At 38.4% G+C, this 18,901-nt stretch overlaps 1 protein-coding gene across 1 annotated transcript in view; it reads left to right on the top strand.

Moving 5' to 3' along the window:
• Nucleotides 1-18,901, top strand: part of EDIL3 (EGF like repeats and discoidin domains 3) — a 238,317-nt gene that overhangs the window by 215,143 nt on the left and 4,273 nt on the right. The window contains exon 10 of the mRNA XM_064736890.1: nt 7,638-7,793. Coding sequence (XP_064592960.1) covers nt 7,638-7,793 — 156 coding nt within the window. The remainder of the gene's footprint in view (nt 1-7,637; nt 7,794-18,901) is intronic.

The following is an 18,901-nucleotide window of genomic DNA, read 5'->3' on the forward strand; positions in this document are numbered from 1 at the left end:
ATCATCCCAACAAAATTTTTTCTTCATTTAAAAGTTAAAAGTAAGACAAGCAGAAATGCAAATAGTATTTTAAATTTTTAAGTGTGTAATTGTTCTTCTCTCTGCTATATTTTTACTCCTAGTCATAGCCAACAAATTTGATCAAAGTTCTCACAATCATTATTGTAAATTCAGCAGGAACTCCTTCAGATTACGTCTTCCAGAAATAAAGCAATTTCATATTATGATACAGGATGATGAAATGTTTTTGCAATTTTTGCCTTCTTGGCTATTGTATAAAGAACTGAACGTAAATTAAATTTCTTTTCTCATTCCCTTGTCCATTTCTGTCCATAAATAGGTGCTGGGACTGCTGGCAGCAGTGCTCAGCTGAGGAGCTCCACAGAAAAGCAGCATAACACAGAGTCAGTGTGCTGTGTCGTGACCGTATTCATATTTTTATTCTCCCTGCTTCATTTTAATGGCTAATTTTTGTTCTGCCCTTGGCTTATCCCACAAGAATTCCAAGTGATTGACCTCACACAGGACAGTGCCCCAGATTTTATCAGCTCTTGGAGTGCACTAAAGCAGCTCAAAGGCTTCTCTGAGCTCCACCAGATGTCTAAGCCTGCTTAATCACTGGTAATTTAATGGGCTATTTTTAAATATCCTGGCATCCCCAAGGGCTGATGGGGTCTGAGTGTCCCGCAGCAGAGAGACAGACGTTTTATTAGAGGTTTCTTGGCTGTTGGTAACTAATTCAGCCAACTGTGTCTGGACCTCTGCAGAAATCCTCTAATCGCGATTACGGCGAGAATATCCCGTGCACAGATGTGAAATACCCAGCGGTAGGAGAAAAGGTTATGGATTTAATCATCACTGATGTTATCATCTCAAAACTCTGCATCTTCTTTGACTTCAGACCTCAAAATACCTGGTGCTGACATTTCCCTTGCTTCCTGATAAATTGTGAGGGTTATATGGATATGTGGAATTCATTCCGGTTTGCAGGATCAGGAGGAAAACAAAATTACCTCGTGTGTGCTGTGGGCAGGATTTACCAAGGTGCTGATACAACCACAGCACATCATCTGCCTTATAGGACCCAACATTTCCTTCTTCTTCTTTTCTTTTTCCTTTTTTTTCCTTGTTTCCTTTTTTTTAATATCTAATTTTTGAAATACCAATGAAATGAGATTATTCACGGTTTAGTAAAATGTAGTTATGAAAAGCTGGTCTGCAATAAATAGATACTGCTCTGAAAATGTCCAAATAGTTGATCATATATACCTGTTTTATCTCAATTTTTACTGAAATGCTGAAAAAATATTATAGCAATTCAGCTGGGTTTTTTCCTCCTTTTCCAGTAATAGCTATATAACAGGGAATGTTAAGTATGTAAATAGGAAGGATTCACAAAATATGTACTTTTTAAGAAGTAATGGCCACTTAAGAAGTTGCTGGTGAAAATAAAGTAAGTTTTCAGCCTGGTTGTGGGTTTCACTCCAAAATTTTCAACGTCATGTCCTGAGAGGTATTTTTGATGGCCCATGGAGATTACAAAGAACAGGCCTCACCCTCCAATTTAGCACTTTTAAATTGTATTGGAGACAGCTGATGGTACATGGAATTCTTCCTACCCTGTTTCTTCAGTGCAGTTACTGCAGCCATAAAGTCATTCAGAGGGAAAAGCAATTAAGAGCAATAAGAAATTAAGACCAGTATTTATTATCTTAGCCTACAGGACTACAAGCATTAAAAATATAGTGACACAGTATTGAAGTCATGTTGAAGGTCTAAGCTTAAGCAAAAAATACGCCAGAAAAAAAAAAAAAAAAATCCAAATTTTCAAAGGAGAAAAAGAGTGACTCTCCTGTCTTATTTTATTTGAAAGCAACCCATCTCCACCTAGGTTTGAGAAGAAGTTTAATTTTAAACATATGACACCTGGCATAGCTAATACATACCAAATTAAATTAAAAACTTTTTATTTTATTTCTTTTTTTTGCCTAAGAAGCATGAAAATCCTGTATAGTGGAATATTAATCAAAATGCTAAAAACTGCTGCTTTATATTAAATTATTATGGTTTCTTCTAAAGCAATTCATTTTCTGTCAAAATTTACTTTAATTTTTTTGAGGTTATATTATTATCTATCTACCCTAATAAGACATATTTAAGAGACTACACAATAAAGCCTCTTTGGATGGAAGATGCTGGGATGAAAATTAGATTTCTCTACAAAGAGCATCTAGTAGCTCAGTTGGTTTTTTCCCCATAACAGTTTTTAGATCCAATTGGTCATGATGGATTATAATTTGGGCTTGGTTTGAGGTTTGGGTTTTTTGTGGGTTTAATATTTAGGCTTTAGGAAAAAAAAAAGCCTGAAATGCTGAGTTTCAGTTAACAGAACACAGAGCTGCTGGTGAGGTGTTTTTAGAAACATTCAGATATTGCACATCTGCAGCAAGCACACTGTGCCAGCACTCATTTTCCTTTACCTCCAGATTTTGGGCATGGAGGGGAGTGCAAAGCACCTTCCTGTGATGCAGTAAGATGAGGAGAGCTGCATTTCTGCCTTTTGGATGGGGACACTGAAATCCTTCTCTCCTTTTCTTAGGGCACAGGTAACAGCTCTGGCTGTGCCAGCTCACCCTGAAAAAATCAGGGCAATCACGAGGTCTTAAATGAAGAGTAAACAGCTTGCTCAGGACAAGTTATTTACTCTTCATTTATTTACTTGGAAAGCACATTAGTGGGGTTTGGTGTCCAGCCATTTCCTTAAGCATCCCAAAATAATCTGAGGCCTCACTGTGATGATATCAGGATATTTAACAGGCAGGTCTGAACTTTGGTGAATTAGCAGCTGGAGGCAATTGTGGCCTTCTTTTTTCAGTCTCTAAAGGGTGAGAACTGTCCCCACCTTGGCAGTGCCTTCCTCCAGTTGTCATATTCTTTGGATCCAGGTTTCTTTATTTCTGATCCCAGTGATTTTGCATTTGCCGAGTGGATTGAGGTTGCCCAGCTTTCATCAGTGTTATCCGATGAGTGATTAAAACAAAAAAAAAAACACAAGAAAAACCCAAAAAAACCAATAAACAAACAAACAAAAAAAAAAGAAAGAAGAAAAACACCAGAAAACACACACAAAAAAACCCCCAAAACAAAAAAAAACAACTGAAAAAAACCCCAAAAAATGGAAAAATCCCCCCCCCCCAAAAAAAAAAAAACAACCAAACAAAAAAACCACAAAGAAAAAAAATCCAAAACAACAACAACAATAAAACACAATCCACAGGATCACAAAGGCAAATAAAATAAAATCTGTGGGAAAAAACGGCATGTCTAAAATTACAAGAAAAGCTGAACATAGGATTGGCTCTACTGGGAACAGAGCCACAATGTCTGTACAAAGACAGGACTTAACTGAACGTTTTAAATACTCCTGAAATGATGAACAGCTGAAAGTCACAGTGAGGCATTTCACCATCATCTTCCCTGTGAAACGGAGCCTGGCACTCCCTGCATCCGGGGGGCTCTTTCTCCTCCTTTTTGACACTGCCAGGTTGATGAGGAGTGTGTTATTTTTGAGGCCACCTTCACTTTTCATGCACTGCTTCACACGACGGGCCGTCCTCACAAACCACGGGTTCCCTTCAGATTGAATTAAGCCAAAAGATGTGCTGGGAAAGGAGGCCCAGGGTGTCTGGAAGCGGGAGCCCTGCAGCAGGGCTGCGCAGACACCCCGTTCCATGGTGTCACATTGCAGGTCTGCTCCTGCTCCCCTGTCAGCGTAAATGCTGAATAAATGTGCTGTTTCCCAGTTTGTGGGGTTGTGCCATGTGTTGGGGAGGCAGAGAATGGCTGAGGTTGCAGGGAATCTCTGGGGATCGTCCCGTGAAGTGCACACCAACACCCCGAGCTGGTGCTGCACATCCATGCAAGTGCTTCCTTACAAATGCTCCACTGCTCAGGTGTGCTCACCTTTTGCACTCTCCTTAAGTTACTTCTCCTCCAAACAACCCTGAATTTGTCTGTAGCATGTGAAACAAGGTGGGAAAAGGGAATAGTTACAGCCCAAGAGGCTTCCTTCAGACACAGGATGCTAAACTGCCTTTTGATCTGCTACTTGTAGAAATGTACATTAACTGTAGACCATGGTTCTCCTTGTAACCAGCTAATGATCCTCTCAGTTGCAGACTAATTGCCTCTACCTCCTTCTAAATTCTGCTGCACTGAAGAAGCCAGAGTCACATTCTAATCCTGTTAATCACATTCAGCTTTGAAGGGTACACACTGGTTGTGTCTTAATTCAACTTCTCTCCCTGGTAATTTGTTTGATTGCCTGTTACTTGCAAGCTGCACTAACTGAATAAAAGTGTTCTGTGTCCTGATGGGAAGTTATGACTTTCATTTAGGCTATTTCAGTGCAGATGTTTTACCTAGAAGGTGGTATAAATTCTCCTCAACTTTCTGCTCTAAAGTAGTTTCAATACAAAGAATGGAAAGCAAGGTAGAAGGTAATGAGGCTACAGAGTAAAAGCTGTATTTCTTTAATTTAAATAATGATCTTTATTGCCTGAAGACTTCTCATCTGCTTATGAATAAATAAGTATAAAATAAGAGACAGAAATGCCAGTGCTATATCCTGTATTCTTTTCCTTCATCTCCAGCAATATGTGTTGCCTGTATTGTCAAGACCTAAGAAGAGAGTCTATTTATTCATTATTTCTTTTTTCACTTTTTTTTCCAAAAAAAAGCCCCCACACACATATTCTACACCGTCCTATATAAGGCTCATTGGATCTTATTGAAAAAAAACTGAGCAAAGCCAAATCACCTTCCAGCTTCCCACATCATTTTCTGAACAAGAGAGCAAGGCCACTGGATATGTCCTATAAGCACAAAACAATCATTACCAGGACATTTTTATTAACACTGGATGTATGTGATAATAAAGATTTATTGTGATTCTACCTTTGGAATCCCCTGAATCTTAATGAGAAATTTTTTTTCTCCCTGTTCTGAATTTCAATGAGGAGTACTCTGAGTGTCATGGCCATGTTAAATATTTGTGAAATCCTCTCAGCTCACTTTCAACATTTTAAAAATAAACAACTGGTTTTGTGGAGGCATTTTTTCAAGCCAACAGGAGAGACATTGACTTTTAGTATAAGAAGCATTCTCTGCTAAAAAGAGGTTACGCTTGTAAAATGCTAATGTCAAAATTATTTATAAAGAGAATCTAAAGTTGACTCTGAAATGTTTAGTTCAAAAGCTGCCTGCAAGTGTGGACCAATTAGTGATCAGCCTGTTTAGAAAAACAGACTATTCATTTAGACTCAAAAATATTTGGAAGCAAGGTCTGGAGACCTGGTGTTTATTAATTCATGAAAGACTTACACTAATTAGCAGTGCTCATTTCCCAGGGGCCCACTTAGGCTGTGGAACCCTGCACTCCTTACAGAAAAGTCCCTCCAAGCCATCCATGAAAGCTTCCAAAGCAGGATCCTGCTCTGGCTGAGTCCCTCTCTCTCCCCACTGAACAAAAACACAATTTTGCCTCCCAGGGACATCCTGGGGTGCCTCAACTGGCAATAAATGATGGCAATAAATTAGTTCACTCTGGTTAAACCAAAATTCTTGAGCCATCTACAGACTCTGATGTTTCCCCTCACTGTTCTGGTATCTCAGTATTGAACATTTTAAGCCATTCCTTTCCTTAAAAGGATTTACTCTTGTTATTTGCTACTCTTTGCTCCAATGTTGGGATCTCCAGACTTCCTTTGTTTGATTGCTCCACACTGTGAATTTTTCCTCTCCTATTCTTATAAATGTACTCTTACACTTTTCAATTGTTTTCTTCTTTCTGTCCTCACAGAATCCCAGGATGGTCTGAAGGGTTGGGAGGGACCTTAAATCCCACCCAGTGCCACCCCTGCCATGTCAGGGACACCTCCCACCGTCCCAGGGTGCTCCAATCCCTGTCCAGCCTGGCCTGGGACACAAATCCAAACCCCAATTTCCATCTTTCAAAGGCACTATCCAGGACCAGCCGACTTCTCAAGCTCGTTTGTTACTGTTTCTCTCCTCATTATTAATTTCTTATGCTCCACAGCACATCTGTTCTTCACCCCAGCCCCGCATTCCACCCAACGTGAGTTTGCTCAGAGGGTCTCAGCTTCCTAAAAATCCAGCACTGGATCTTCAGCATTTCATCAGCCAGAGATTCTTTATTTCTTCACTTTCTAATTTCTTTTTTTTTTTCTGGGAAAACACGTCAATCAACCTGCTCGTGGAGTTCAGCACTCCTCTCACTTCACTGTAATATTTTTACTCTGAGTCTCTCTTGCCTGATTTAAGGGACAATTTTTAAAATGCCGACTGCTTCACAGCCATTTATTGTTTGAAATAAATCCACCTCTTCTTTTACTTCTTCTTTACTGGCTCGCCACATTGCTGGAGGACACAGAACAAAACCTCAGTTATACTCTCAAAATTCAAGAAAATATCAGTTTTTATAGGAAGTTCAACTCCTTCATTCTGCCTCTGAAATTACATTATTAGGTCAATTTACTTTTGCTACTGCATTCTCTTTCTTGATCATTTTAATCCAAGGCATCTGGCCCAAATCTGTTACACTCAGTGTTGGGTTCTGGCTCACAAAGAGCTGAGCACAGGCATGCTGACTCACGTGGAAACCACTTGAAAGCTCAGATTTTATTAGGCTTTGAGACTCCTGCCTTGCATTTTTAAAAAGCATTGTGCTAAGATTATAAAATAAAAAAACTCCAAAAAGAAATTCAAGAAATGAGAAACTTTGAGATTTTCAGGTAGAAAAATAAAGAAAGGCATAAAGTGAGAAGGAATTTCAGGAGGAAAAGAAGCATGACAGCTTAAAATGTTTTAAGAGTCTTACTAAAGCATGGGCTCATGAACTGAGAAGGAAATGGAAAGGCACTTGGGGAATCAGCCATGTATTCTGATTATTAGGAGCGCATGGGAATATTTTTGAGCTGCAGATCGTTCCCATTGTAAGTTAACTGGGTTTTTTGGGAGCCATGTATGACACTCAGCACAATGGAGAAAGGCGTGAGATTATTCCATGTTATGCCATTAGGTGCTATCAAAAATAAATTTAAAAATAAATAAATAAAAATGGGGGAAAAAAGGGAAATTAGAGCTTGGAGAAGTAAATTATTATCCATAGTGTCAGCACACAGTGGGAGGACCAAAACTGCATAATTTTGCTTTGGTGTGTTGCAAAACCAGACTGGAAACAGAAAGTGTTCTAATTATGTTGTCCTCGGGGTTTTGTTTTTTTTTTTTTTAATTTATTTTTTGGAGGGGGGAGGTGTTTGATGGGCTTTTAAAATTTGTTTTGGTTTTTTGGGTTTTTACTTTTTTTGTTTGCTTGTTGGGGTTTCTTTTTTGTTTTGAGGTTTTTTGGTGTGTTTTTTTGTTTATTTGTTTCGGGATTTTTTTTTTTTTTGCTGGTTTTGGTGAGGGTTTTTTGGGAGTTTTTTTTTTTTGTTTGTTTGGGGCTTTTTGGTGGTTTTTTGGGGTTTTTTTTTGGTTTTGGTTTTTTTTTTTTTTTTTTTGGTTGGTTGTTCATTTCTGATTTTTTTTTTTTTTTAATTTTAAACTGTTCTGTTCAGATTGACCTGCTCATCCCTACGAAGATCACTGGGATTATCACTCAAGGAGCAAAAGATTTTGGGCACGTCCAGTTTGTGGGGTCCTACAAGCTTGCGTACAGCAACGATGGGGAGCACTGGAAAATATACCAGGATGAAAAGCAAAAGAAGGACAAGGTAAAGCAAAGAGAAAAATCAGTATTTTGGTTGTGATGACGCCATCGATGAGGGCCTGCAGATCATTTAATTGGGTTCCATACGCAGGGGATGGCACAGGGTGGAGTCAGGGTGAGTAAAAGAGTCGCAAATCACATTCACACCTACCAGTGCCATGCACTTGATTTAATGCTGTTAAATGCATAAAACTTCACAGTTCTCCATTAATCAGAGCTATTTCTTCATTTAACCCTAGAGCAGAAGGTGTGTAAAGAGCAGTGTATTTGTATAGTCAAAAAAACAGTGTTTCAGTGCATTTTTTGGTGAATAGGGAATATTTTCAGTGATTTCCTGTGAAGCACATCCTTGTTACCCAGACATTTTGGACAGGGGCATTTTGTTTTTGGGTTTTTTTTCTAGAAATTAGTGGCGAGGGTTTCAAATACTCACTGAAAATATTATTTTTATTATGTATAAATAAATAAGAAACATTAAAAAAAAAGTTTCACAACTTCCTCTGCAAATATTTAATGAGAGGCATAGGGAAAATATAGATTTGCTGATTGATTTACCTGGAAGCATTTAACTTTTCTCTTGTTATAAATTACACCTTTCCTTTAAACTGTGGTAACACTTTTATACTGCAAATACTTGAATTTCATAATCATGTTAGGAAAAATATTACAGCATATGCATCGCCTGGGGAAATGTTAACCAAGATGACAAAATGTGAATTTATTATTAAATGTCTTAGTAGGGCTCTGTCTGATTGAAACAAAAGATAGATTTATTGAAATACCAGATGGCTGATGTGCCTGATAACGTCTCAAATCTGGGTATTGAGGGTGATAAATGTTCAGGCTCCCACTTATATTTCTCAGTATAAATAAAAATTCTTCGGGAAATAAACTGACATATTCCTCACGTAAGTCGATTAAATTAATTTTCTTTCAAACAGTGAGAAAACTTTTGATATGCATCGAAATGAGCTGCGTGAGCACAGGGAGGCCTAATGGTGAGGGGGTTAGACAACTGCATCTGCCACATTGCACAGATTTTAACTGATTGATTAAATGCCATTGATTAGGGGAATGTGTTATTAATGGATTGAGCATTTTTGCATAATATATATGCTAAATTACAGCACTGAGTATTTGCATGGCTGTGTTTCTGTGTCTGCATTGTCAGGCCCTGCTATCCAGACTGTGAATTCCTGAAACCCAAATGTCACCTCACTGGCTTTAACCCAAACTGAGACTTTTTTTCCCTAAAGGATTTTAGATAGGGAAAACCAGATCAGTTGGTTTAGCCACTGGCTCAGAAGATTCTTACACCAATGATTTTCTTGTTTTTCTTTTTTCTTGGATTGTGGATGTGTTTGGTATAACTGGCTGTCAAATAAAAATTGGAAGCAAACAGCTCACCTTAGGCAGGCATTTCACAAATATGTTCCATTTAAGTGGCTTCAGTACTTTGTACACATCCTATTTTAAATCCCTGGCATTTAAACAGAGAGAGGAAAGTGAAATAAATGTTCTCTCTAAGCCAAACTTGTGCCTGCATTCATTTTATTGCAAAGGAGAACATGGGTTGGAGTCCCTGGTGATAACACAAAGCTAAAAGAAAATGCACTCTGACATAAAGTACTGTTCCAGTCTGCATTTGTTTGTACCATTGGCCAAAGCAATTAAATTGTTTTTGCCTTCTTCAGCAGATGGACTGTTAATTGCTGCACACATATTCCATTAGGAGCAATGGGAAACTCTTAATCATTGTCTCATTTAAACATATCACACCCTGTATTAATTAACATCCCTGAGAATAAAATAGATGCATATTATTATGATTCTTTAACAAGTCAAGATCATTTAAAAGATCAACACAACAAGATCAAATGCACTTCACTGGAAATTAGAAGTTAGGATTTCTGAATCTAAATGTGTACAAAATGTGTAAAAAATAAACAAGCTCACTTGATTTGAGTCTGGACCTCAGCCTTTGGTACACAAACATCAAACTGAAATATCTGGTTTTGGTGCATTATTTATCTATATCAAAAGCATCTAGAAAAGTTGAAAGTTTGATGACAGAGTCTGATTTTCCAGGAGTCACTGAACTTGGCAAAACGTTTTAGGATGTAGGGCTGGAAAGGGTCTCAAGGCAGCTCTTGGGCATGCACCTTTTGCCCTCCAAAGGCACTGTGGTCCTCTCCTCCTGCCCCCTCAGCAGAAAATGGGATTCAAGGACCCCCAAGCCCCTTCCTGTCCCCTTGGGGTAGGTGCAGACAGGTAAATATCAGAGCCAAGGCTTAATTCATTCACCTCTCCTTCACCTCAGACAAGGCTGTACCATCCTCACTCGGATTATTGTTTAATATGTTCCAAGAGACAGATTGTGATGAAAATTCTATAAACAGTCAGCTCCAGTGTTTAAATATCCACTGAAGTGGAAAGGTGGCTTATCCCCCTTGCTGCCATACACCCACCCTGTCCCCAGAGGGCACAAAAAACTGATTTTTCCTTTTTCTTTTGGTTGGAGTACTTCAAACTAATTCTTCTCAGTTTCCATCATCCATTTCCTAACTGAAAATGCACAAATTTCTTCATCCAGAGGAGTGGAGAGTCACCCAGTGAACCCTTTTTGACACTCACCACTCCAGCTGGGTGGATGCAGTGTTCCATGGGACATGGACAGCAACCCTGCTCTGTGTGCTTTGGGACAGAAATATAAATTTTAAAAAAGCCACAGTTAGGAAAGGCAGTGCTGAACCTCATCCATGAGGAGCAGGAGAGGAACAGCACCACTGGTCTTGTCTGACACTACCAGCTTTGAACAGGATCCAGTAAAAATTTCTTTATCTTAAGGTGAGATTTTCTCACAAATACAAGGGAACAGAAAAAAAATTAAAAATTTAAAAAAAAAATAAAACAAACAAACAAAAAAGTTTGCATAGCAAAATGAAAATTCTGTGAAATGTTACATCTGTTTTCAGGAGATTCAGAAGGAAGGTCAAAGGTGGATACCAACAACTATCAACAGCAGCAAGCATAAATACTCATATTTTACCCTCATTAATCCTATTTATTATCTGAACACCTTGATTTATTCTATGAAGGACAGAACACACAGAGTTCTTATTTCTCCTGCAGGTGATTTAGTCACCCTGTCCTCACCCTGCCTTGTTTAACCATCAAAAAATTTAGGGGAAAGGTGGCTCCAAAACATTTTAGGGAAAGGAAGACAGGATGAAAGGAAAAAAAATAACTTTTAAACTCACAGACAAAAAATCATGGAGATATTGGTAGGCTGGTAATAATGATTTGTGGGTGAATATGGTGACTTTATAACGAAACTGTGACTTTATAAAGAAATTGTGACTTTATAATTTAGGCAAGAGCTGAGAACTTGAACCCATCTGGTGCTCAGCATCCCACTGCTGATCTCTTTCCAGGATGAGTCCTAACAGATCACCAGATCTCACTGAATTCCTGGGGCTGTTCACTTATCCCTCCTCATAATTTTTTAAAGTTCATTTACAAAGGAGAAAATTACTGGTCTCTTGTATTAAGTTGTATACAATATATTATATTTTATTTACATATTTTTATAAATAGATATTATATTATATTATATTATATTATATTATATTATATTATATTATATTATATTATATTATATTATATTATATTATAGTATAGTATAGTATATTACAGTATATTATAGTATATAATATATAATTATATAATTATATATAGAGAGAATTATATAGAATTATATAATATATATTATATTATATTATATTATATTATATTATATTATATTATATTATATTATATTATATTATATTATATTATATTATATTATATTATATATATAATATATGTTACAGGCTGCCTGTGTGCAGCCTGTAAATATGGTCAATCCTTAACAAAACAATGGTTTAGAGGAGAAGGAAATAGGGTGTTCAGTTTTTGCACTATTTCACATGGAAAAGCCCTTCCAAGACCAGTGTCTCCTGCAGCTCCTGCTTGGCTCCTGCTATTTCAATGGCCAGTCATTTCATTTCACATCTGTGCCCAATTCCTGTGAGTGCAGACAAAAAGTTACTGGGAGAAAAAAGAAAAAAAAAAGAATAAAGTTAAAAAAAAAGGCAAATGGAGCCCTTCTCATTCATTTTAAATAGCCTGAATGAGTTGCCTGGAAAAAGTATGAAAACTTTTCCTGTTGCTATCAAGAAGCAAAATAAATTACATTGCAGGCTGTCACGTAGGAAGAAAATATATTTCAGAAACAGGACCAGAGCTAATAGCTATCTTGTTTTTCTCAACTAGAGGTCAGTAGCTCACTGTACCTCCAGAGCTGAGGACATCCAAACCGAATCTGACCTTTTTCTTTTTTTTTTTTTTTTTCTTTTTTTTTAAAATCACATTCCACATGTGATTTATAAATTGCACAGCCTGCTGTAGGTAACTCGAGGCCAGCTGCAGTGCCAAATGGCGTTTCAGAGGCTGTTTTCTTACAGGGAGATGAGAACATCTGAGAGCAGCCCAAAGGAGCCTGGCAGTCTGCAGCCAGCACCAGCCATCAGCAGGGCAATTAGCTGCAGGTAGACAACATTTGCATAAATGGCCCCTGGGTTTGTACACAAAACGATGAACTAGTCATAATTATACATTTCTGGGTGCACAGACCATTGCCAGGGTGAGAGGAGACAGGAACCTACTTATTAATGAAAAGTTAGATTATGTCAGGTTAAAAATCTTTCTGGTAGATTTACTAATGCTGCTTTTTTTTTTTTTTTTTTTTTCTGATGATGTTTAATTATTATAATATCTGCTTTACCCTGATAGGTTCAATTCCTACACGTAATCTACACACTTGGCACAGGCAATGATTATTTTTTTTGAGTAATGTTACATAAATTATCACTATTTGATAGCATTATCTGCAATAATAGTTGTAATTCCTAATCTAAGTTACTTTTTTATCTGCACTGGTTTAAATTATGAGTGACTTCCACTACTTTGAGCTGAATTATCATGATTTGTGTCAGGCCAAGATCTAGCTATGCTCATTTCAGCTGGGGGAAGACAAAATGAGCAAAAAACAAAATTCTTATTTGACAACCTACCTTAAATTTCTGTAAACATTTCTGGAGGCAAGTTGGTCTTCAAAATATTTCTGGTTTTGGCTTGGAACCTCCTATAAGCCTTGTGCAGTGGAATAAATGCCCATTTCTGTAGCATCGACCCATAGATCCCATGGGAAAGACAGTATGAGAATGTTAGAGTATGTTTCATAAGTTTTAAAGTTTTATCTCCCTCTATCTGTTCTGAACACAGAGAAATAATAAAGGCTGTGTAAATATATTTATGGATGTGATATGTGTGCACTTTATATAGGGTAAATGAGAGAAAAAATACCTTTTTCTCTTCTTATTCACTCAAAAAATGCATGTGCCCACAAACACATCCACGTGCCACCTTTATTTTTCTGAATATTGAGATGCTCTGTGCTGAAGAAAACTCCAAACAGGAGCCATGACTGGGTATTCTTTATAAAATATTCTTCTTCTAATATGAGCAGGATTAACTGGTCCATGAAATAGCATTTTTAAAATATTCTGCTAGGTATGAAAAATGTTTTTAAGGTACAGTAGACAACACTCTTTTCCCCAAGCTGCTAGTATTCAGGTAGTCCTCCCAATTTATTCTGTTTTACAACAGTTTTCTTTTTAAAGTTCTAATCAACGTACACTGTCATTATCTGGATTTTCTGCTAATGCCATAAAACACTTTGTTTACATTGAAAAATCTCACTGAATGTTTGAAATCAAGACATTCAAATTGCTTGCTGGACACAAGTATAAACAAGAATTGTTTGTATTTCAGACTTTTCAGCTGGGAATATCAGTATCTATTTTCCTGTCTTTCACTCTTTTTCCATAAAGTAACAACGAATACATTTAGCATATTTAAAAGTACAGCAGCATGCATTTTCTAGTTTTTGGTTTGTTTTTTATTTTTTAACAGCAGCTGCAAAAGCCTGAGCTACAGAGGAGTGTGTGGAGGGTCTGTAGGTGTAAAACTGCTAGAGCTGCTGAGTAAATATTCCAGCAAGTCACACCTTTCGAGTGTGCAGGCTGACATAAACAGACACTGTAAAATATGAAACGTTCTGCAGCAGGGTTGGCAAAAAGCAGGAGCTTTTAGATCCACTTGTGCAAAAGAAAAGTCACCTTGTGACATGGCAGCCCCTGGTTTTGGGGAGGGTGAAGCTCTTTCCAGGAGCATCCTGTGGATTGGAATGATGCTTTAGGATTTTGGCTTTTATAATTTCCATGTATTTGCTACCCTGCAGTTCTTTAGTGTGTAACTCCAAAGTCCACATTCAGTGTCAGCTGCTGCTGTCCCATTCTGGGCAGGCACAACAATTCCTCTCCAGGCCTGGCAACCAAGGGCACCTCACTGCCCCAGGGCCCAGAAATGCAAACCAAAGTGAGTTGGGTGGGCAAACTTGGGGTAAATGACTTCATTAGCTGAGGCTGGAATTGTCAGATTCAGCCCCAATGTACAAACAGACCAAACTTATACAAGTATAAAAACCCATGACCTGTGGTCCATTTTTGGGTGTAGGCCCTGGGGGGTTTTGTCTGCCCTGAATATACCTGGAGGCCCTTTAATAAACCTAACCACTTTTAATTCCCTTCATTCTGTCTGGCCTCTGTTTTTAGGTAGTCTCAGAAGGGCATCAGGAAGAGCAAGGCTGTTATTCCTCCCTAGAGCCCTTTCCCAGCTCTGAATTTTATTCTTTTTTTTCTGTCCGTGTCCCTAGTAGCCCCGGCTGTTTTTCCCCTCTCTCAGTTTATCTGATCTTTAGGAGTGGTTAAAGGCTGAGGAAGCTGTGCCATGGTTTAATTATGTGTTGAAAGGGGAGCTGTGACCTTTGGATGGCTCTGGATGACCCTGCTGTCACTGCCTGTCCCCTCCTGGCCCTGCTGAGGGGACACTGCAATATTGTCTGCCATCGATTTTCCCCACGCCACTTATGGTTTTATGGACATCTACAGTATCTCCTCTCTGGCTGGAGAGACTTATCTGCTTAATAAGTCCCAAAAAAACTCCTTTATCGTGCTGCTTCTTTCTCTGTACTTGCTGTTTTGGGATGAGGCAGGAGAAGACCTGCACTCACACAGAGCTGAAAGTGAAGGTGTGCACTGACACATTGATAATTTACATTGTGGTCTTTATTTCTTGAGCACAAATCACCCTGGGGTTACTTCATCATTGAGAATATTTTATTCTTTTTTACATAGAGCATTATATTGTAATTCCAGCATCAGCCTCTGAAATCCTAAAAAGTCATGGCAGTCTTCAGAGCTATCCTGAAAAAAACAGCTCAGAAACAAATGTGAGGAGTGGTCATGAATAGGCATCAGCTTTTCAAGGGTTTTAATTACTTTGGTGGCTCATTTAGTATTGACTGCTTGGGCATAAAACAACAGGTAGATTTAAAAAAATACATACTTTTAGCTAAAGAGATAGCTTTTTTTTCTTCTGATAAGCCATGTCTTGTCCTTTGTCCTCCCTGCTCCTTCCAAATTCCTTGACTCTACTAGTGAATTGAGGCTGAAATTAAATGAAGAGTGGGAAAGGATATAGTTTTTACCATAAGAAATTTGCCATAGGGCCACAGGAAAAGAAGAGTAAATTTCTGTTAGAATGTTATGTTTTATGCAGGTCACACTTATGGATGCTGACAATGCTTCCCTTACTTTCTGATACATTTACTTCCCCAAAATCCTTCTTCTGATCTAGCACATTTAGTTAATTTCTTGAAATTACATCTTGAATTTTGAGGAAACGTGTATTTCGTATTTGCATAAAATAACCTCTGAGACAGTTCAAGTGATAATGAAATCATGCATTAGTTAAAAATAAAATTTAAATCTTGTTCTCATGCCGTAAGTAAATGAAATAATCCTCCCTCCTTCAGCTGTTTTTGTTGCTGGTTTTGCCTCACATAATTTTATTTATCTTTCATATCTAGGTTCAGATATGAATACTGGGGCTGTAGAAAGGTTCCTTTGTTTAGCCAAAGGAACCTTTGGCAAAAATATCAACAGATATTTCACATGCATGTGCAAGAAATTAAATGGAAAAAAAACAACAAAAAAAAAAACTAAAAACACTTTTAAGCTTTCCTAGCTGCATTTTGGGTTTTGGAAGGTGTCAATGTAATTTCAATTATGAACTTAGTTATGTTATTTTTTGCTACAAATGAAAGTGGAATTGAGGAGCAAACCTTGTTAGCCCAAGCTCCTGCTGATTTATGTATCAACCCTGTACTTGGGCAGCAAACAATTTTCTCTGTGCTACATTATTTTGGTTGTTTGGGTTTGTATTTTTCCTTTCCCTTAGACTCACAAAACTGATGTTTCTGTGGTCATTTTCTCTGCTGTTTTATCCATCTATCAGAACTCCCACATCCTTTCATGCTCCCACCTCTGTGATGGCAGAGGAGAAGGGGAATTCATCACCTGGGGAGGGGATGGATTTTGTTTGATGTCCTAAAATGACAGCACTGGGGAGAAGCTTCCAAAATCCAGAGAGGTTCAGCACGGAGACCAAAATCTTTATGAAGATGTCACAGAGGATCCAGAGTTGGGGCTTAAATACTGGATCAGCCAGCTTGCACTTCAAACTCTGGTATTTTCCCAAGAACTTCTAGGAAACCTGTAATTCTGCATTAATTCAGTCACATAAGCACTTCTCCAGGAGGTCTATATTCTTCTCTGCATGATGCAAACAACAGTCATTCATTTTCAGTTGAAAAGCCATCAGGTTCAATTTTTATAAATGATAAGTGAATTGGCTGACATTTTAAGAGAATGAGCATTTTCCATAAAAACTTAAAACAACCCAAGGGGATAATCTGATCATTTTGCCAAAAATTGGTGCTGTGGCCTTTGAATTTAAATAGTGGCTGGCAGGGGAAAAATCTGGCATTGATTTAAGGAGTTTTATAACTCACTTTTGTGTGGATTAACAAATACAGGTGGAAATAAGATCATAACATGCACTGTACTGTAGGATGTTTTACTTTTATCACAGCCTGATGCTCTTCATTCATCTGCTGACTTTTGTCTGACATGAGAAGATAATATCCTTGATAATCACCAATTTTACAAGGGTTTATATAGTTGCATCCCAGCAAGTTTCATAAGTGATACAATAAAAATTCTTACCTTTAATTATTAATGCTATTTCCTCAGAAGCAGTAACAGCATCTCCTGGGATTAATTTGAGACGGTGCAAATGCCAAGTAAAAAGACATTTAATTTTTTAAATGTTAATGATTTTTGTGTAACTTTCAGAGCGTGGCTCTGGCGGAATGGTAGGTGAAGCTTTGAGTAGAAGGCTCTGCCTACACCAGGGCTGAGTGTAAATGAATCACAAGACTCAGCAGAGGCAGGGGCTCATGGAACAGATTTGGGTTGGGAGGGACCTTGAATTTCATCCAGTGCCACCCCTTCCATGGCAGGGACACCTTGCCCTGTTCCAGGGTGCTCCATTCCTCAATGTCCAACCTGGCCTTGGGCAGTGCCAGGGATGAGGGGCAGCCCCAGCTGCTCTGGGCGCCTCTGCTAAGGCCTCCCTACCCTCAGAGCAAAGCATTCCTTCCTAAAATCTAATCCAAACCTTCTCTTTGCCACTTTAAACCTTAAGTCTAAACAGCATTAAAAGATGCATGTACTGATGTTAAAAATTCATCGTGGATCCAGGGTAGTTGGAATTTCACCATGGGCTGGGCCAGTGTTGTAGGAGACTCCTCAAGCCCGGTCTCATGAGCTCTTGGAGGCTTATAACACACCCAAGATAGCTCAGCTACCCTTGGGTCATAAAAATCACCAGGATGGCTTCTGTTGCAGTGCTGGAAACAAAAAAGTTTATTAAAAGGCAAAATAAAAACACTCTTTGCAGAGAAAAACCGAGCCCGGTGCAACACCTTACAAAAGTGATTTGTTTTTTTGTTGCTCCTGGTACAACACCTTACAAAAGTGATTGGTTTTTTTTGTTCTCTTCTTTTTCTAGTAAATTGCCCAGGCCGGACTTTTTGGCTTCCTTCCAATTTGCTATCCTTAAGTTTGAGGTGAAGTCCCCCAGGTCCTATGAGGTGGCTTTTTACCTAATTGAGGAAAGAAACTTCTGGGATTTTTCCTTTTTAAGGAGACAAAGGGTAGTTTTGTCACTCTGTCAACAGGAGGCACATTCCTATAGGCCAGCCTTGAAACCTCCCTGCATATTGTAAATGCAGGCAACCCAGGACATCCCTCTGTCTGTCCTGAGCAGCCCAGACCCTGCCAGGGGGCTCAGAGACCCTGGCACAGAGCCCAAAATGTCCCTGTGGGTTTGATGATGACCTGTGGAGCCTTAGATGAAGATCTGCAAGCCATGACAGATTAAGTAGAATGATAGTGAATTTATCACGGGGTGAAAAAATAGATTTTTGGGGGTTTCTTAGAATGGAGGTTCAGGGGGCAAGATGGAGGGATCTGGGCGTGTCCAGCCTTTCTCCTTCTTCTTCTTGGCCTCCATCTTCTCGGTGATGGTGGCACTTTTATATTGGTTTAGAGTGGAAGCTCACTGTCTAACATAGGTGATGGGTATTGGGAAGTAATTGTAAATAATGCATATGTAGTTTTTAGTATAAAGACATAACAATACCCTGGGGCAGGCAGAGTGCCTGGAACTGCCTTGCTGAGCTGACCTCGGCAGGACAGGAGAAAGAATTTTATAGATAAGAAACAATAAACAACCTTGAGACTGAGAAATGAAGAGCCCTGACTCCTTCTTCAAGTGCTGGGCTGGGAAAAGAGACTTTCTGACACATCTCAGGGTCACTCTGACCAGCTAGAGACCCCAACAGCCAACAAGGGGAGGGAATGATGCATCTGACTGCATGTTCCCAGAAGGCTAGTTTATTACTTTAATACTATATTATTAATTACTTTAATACTATATTACAATAAAGAATAATATACTATACTATACAAAAGTATAGTATAGTATAGTATAGTATAGTATAGTATAGTATAGTATAGTATAGTATAGTATAGTATAGTATAG

Source organism: Zonotrichia leucophrys, chromosome Z, assembly GCF_028769735.1.
Source record: "Zonotrichia leucophrys gambelii isolate GWCS_2022_RI chromosome Z, RI_Zleu_2.0, whole genome shotgun sequence".
Taxonomy (NCBI): Eukaryota; Metazoa; Chordata; class Aves; order Passeriformes; family Passerellidae; genus Zonotrichia; species Zonotrichia leucophrys.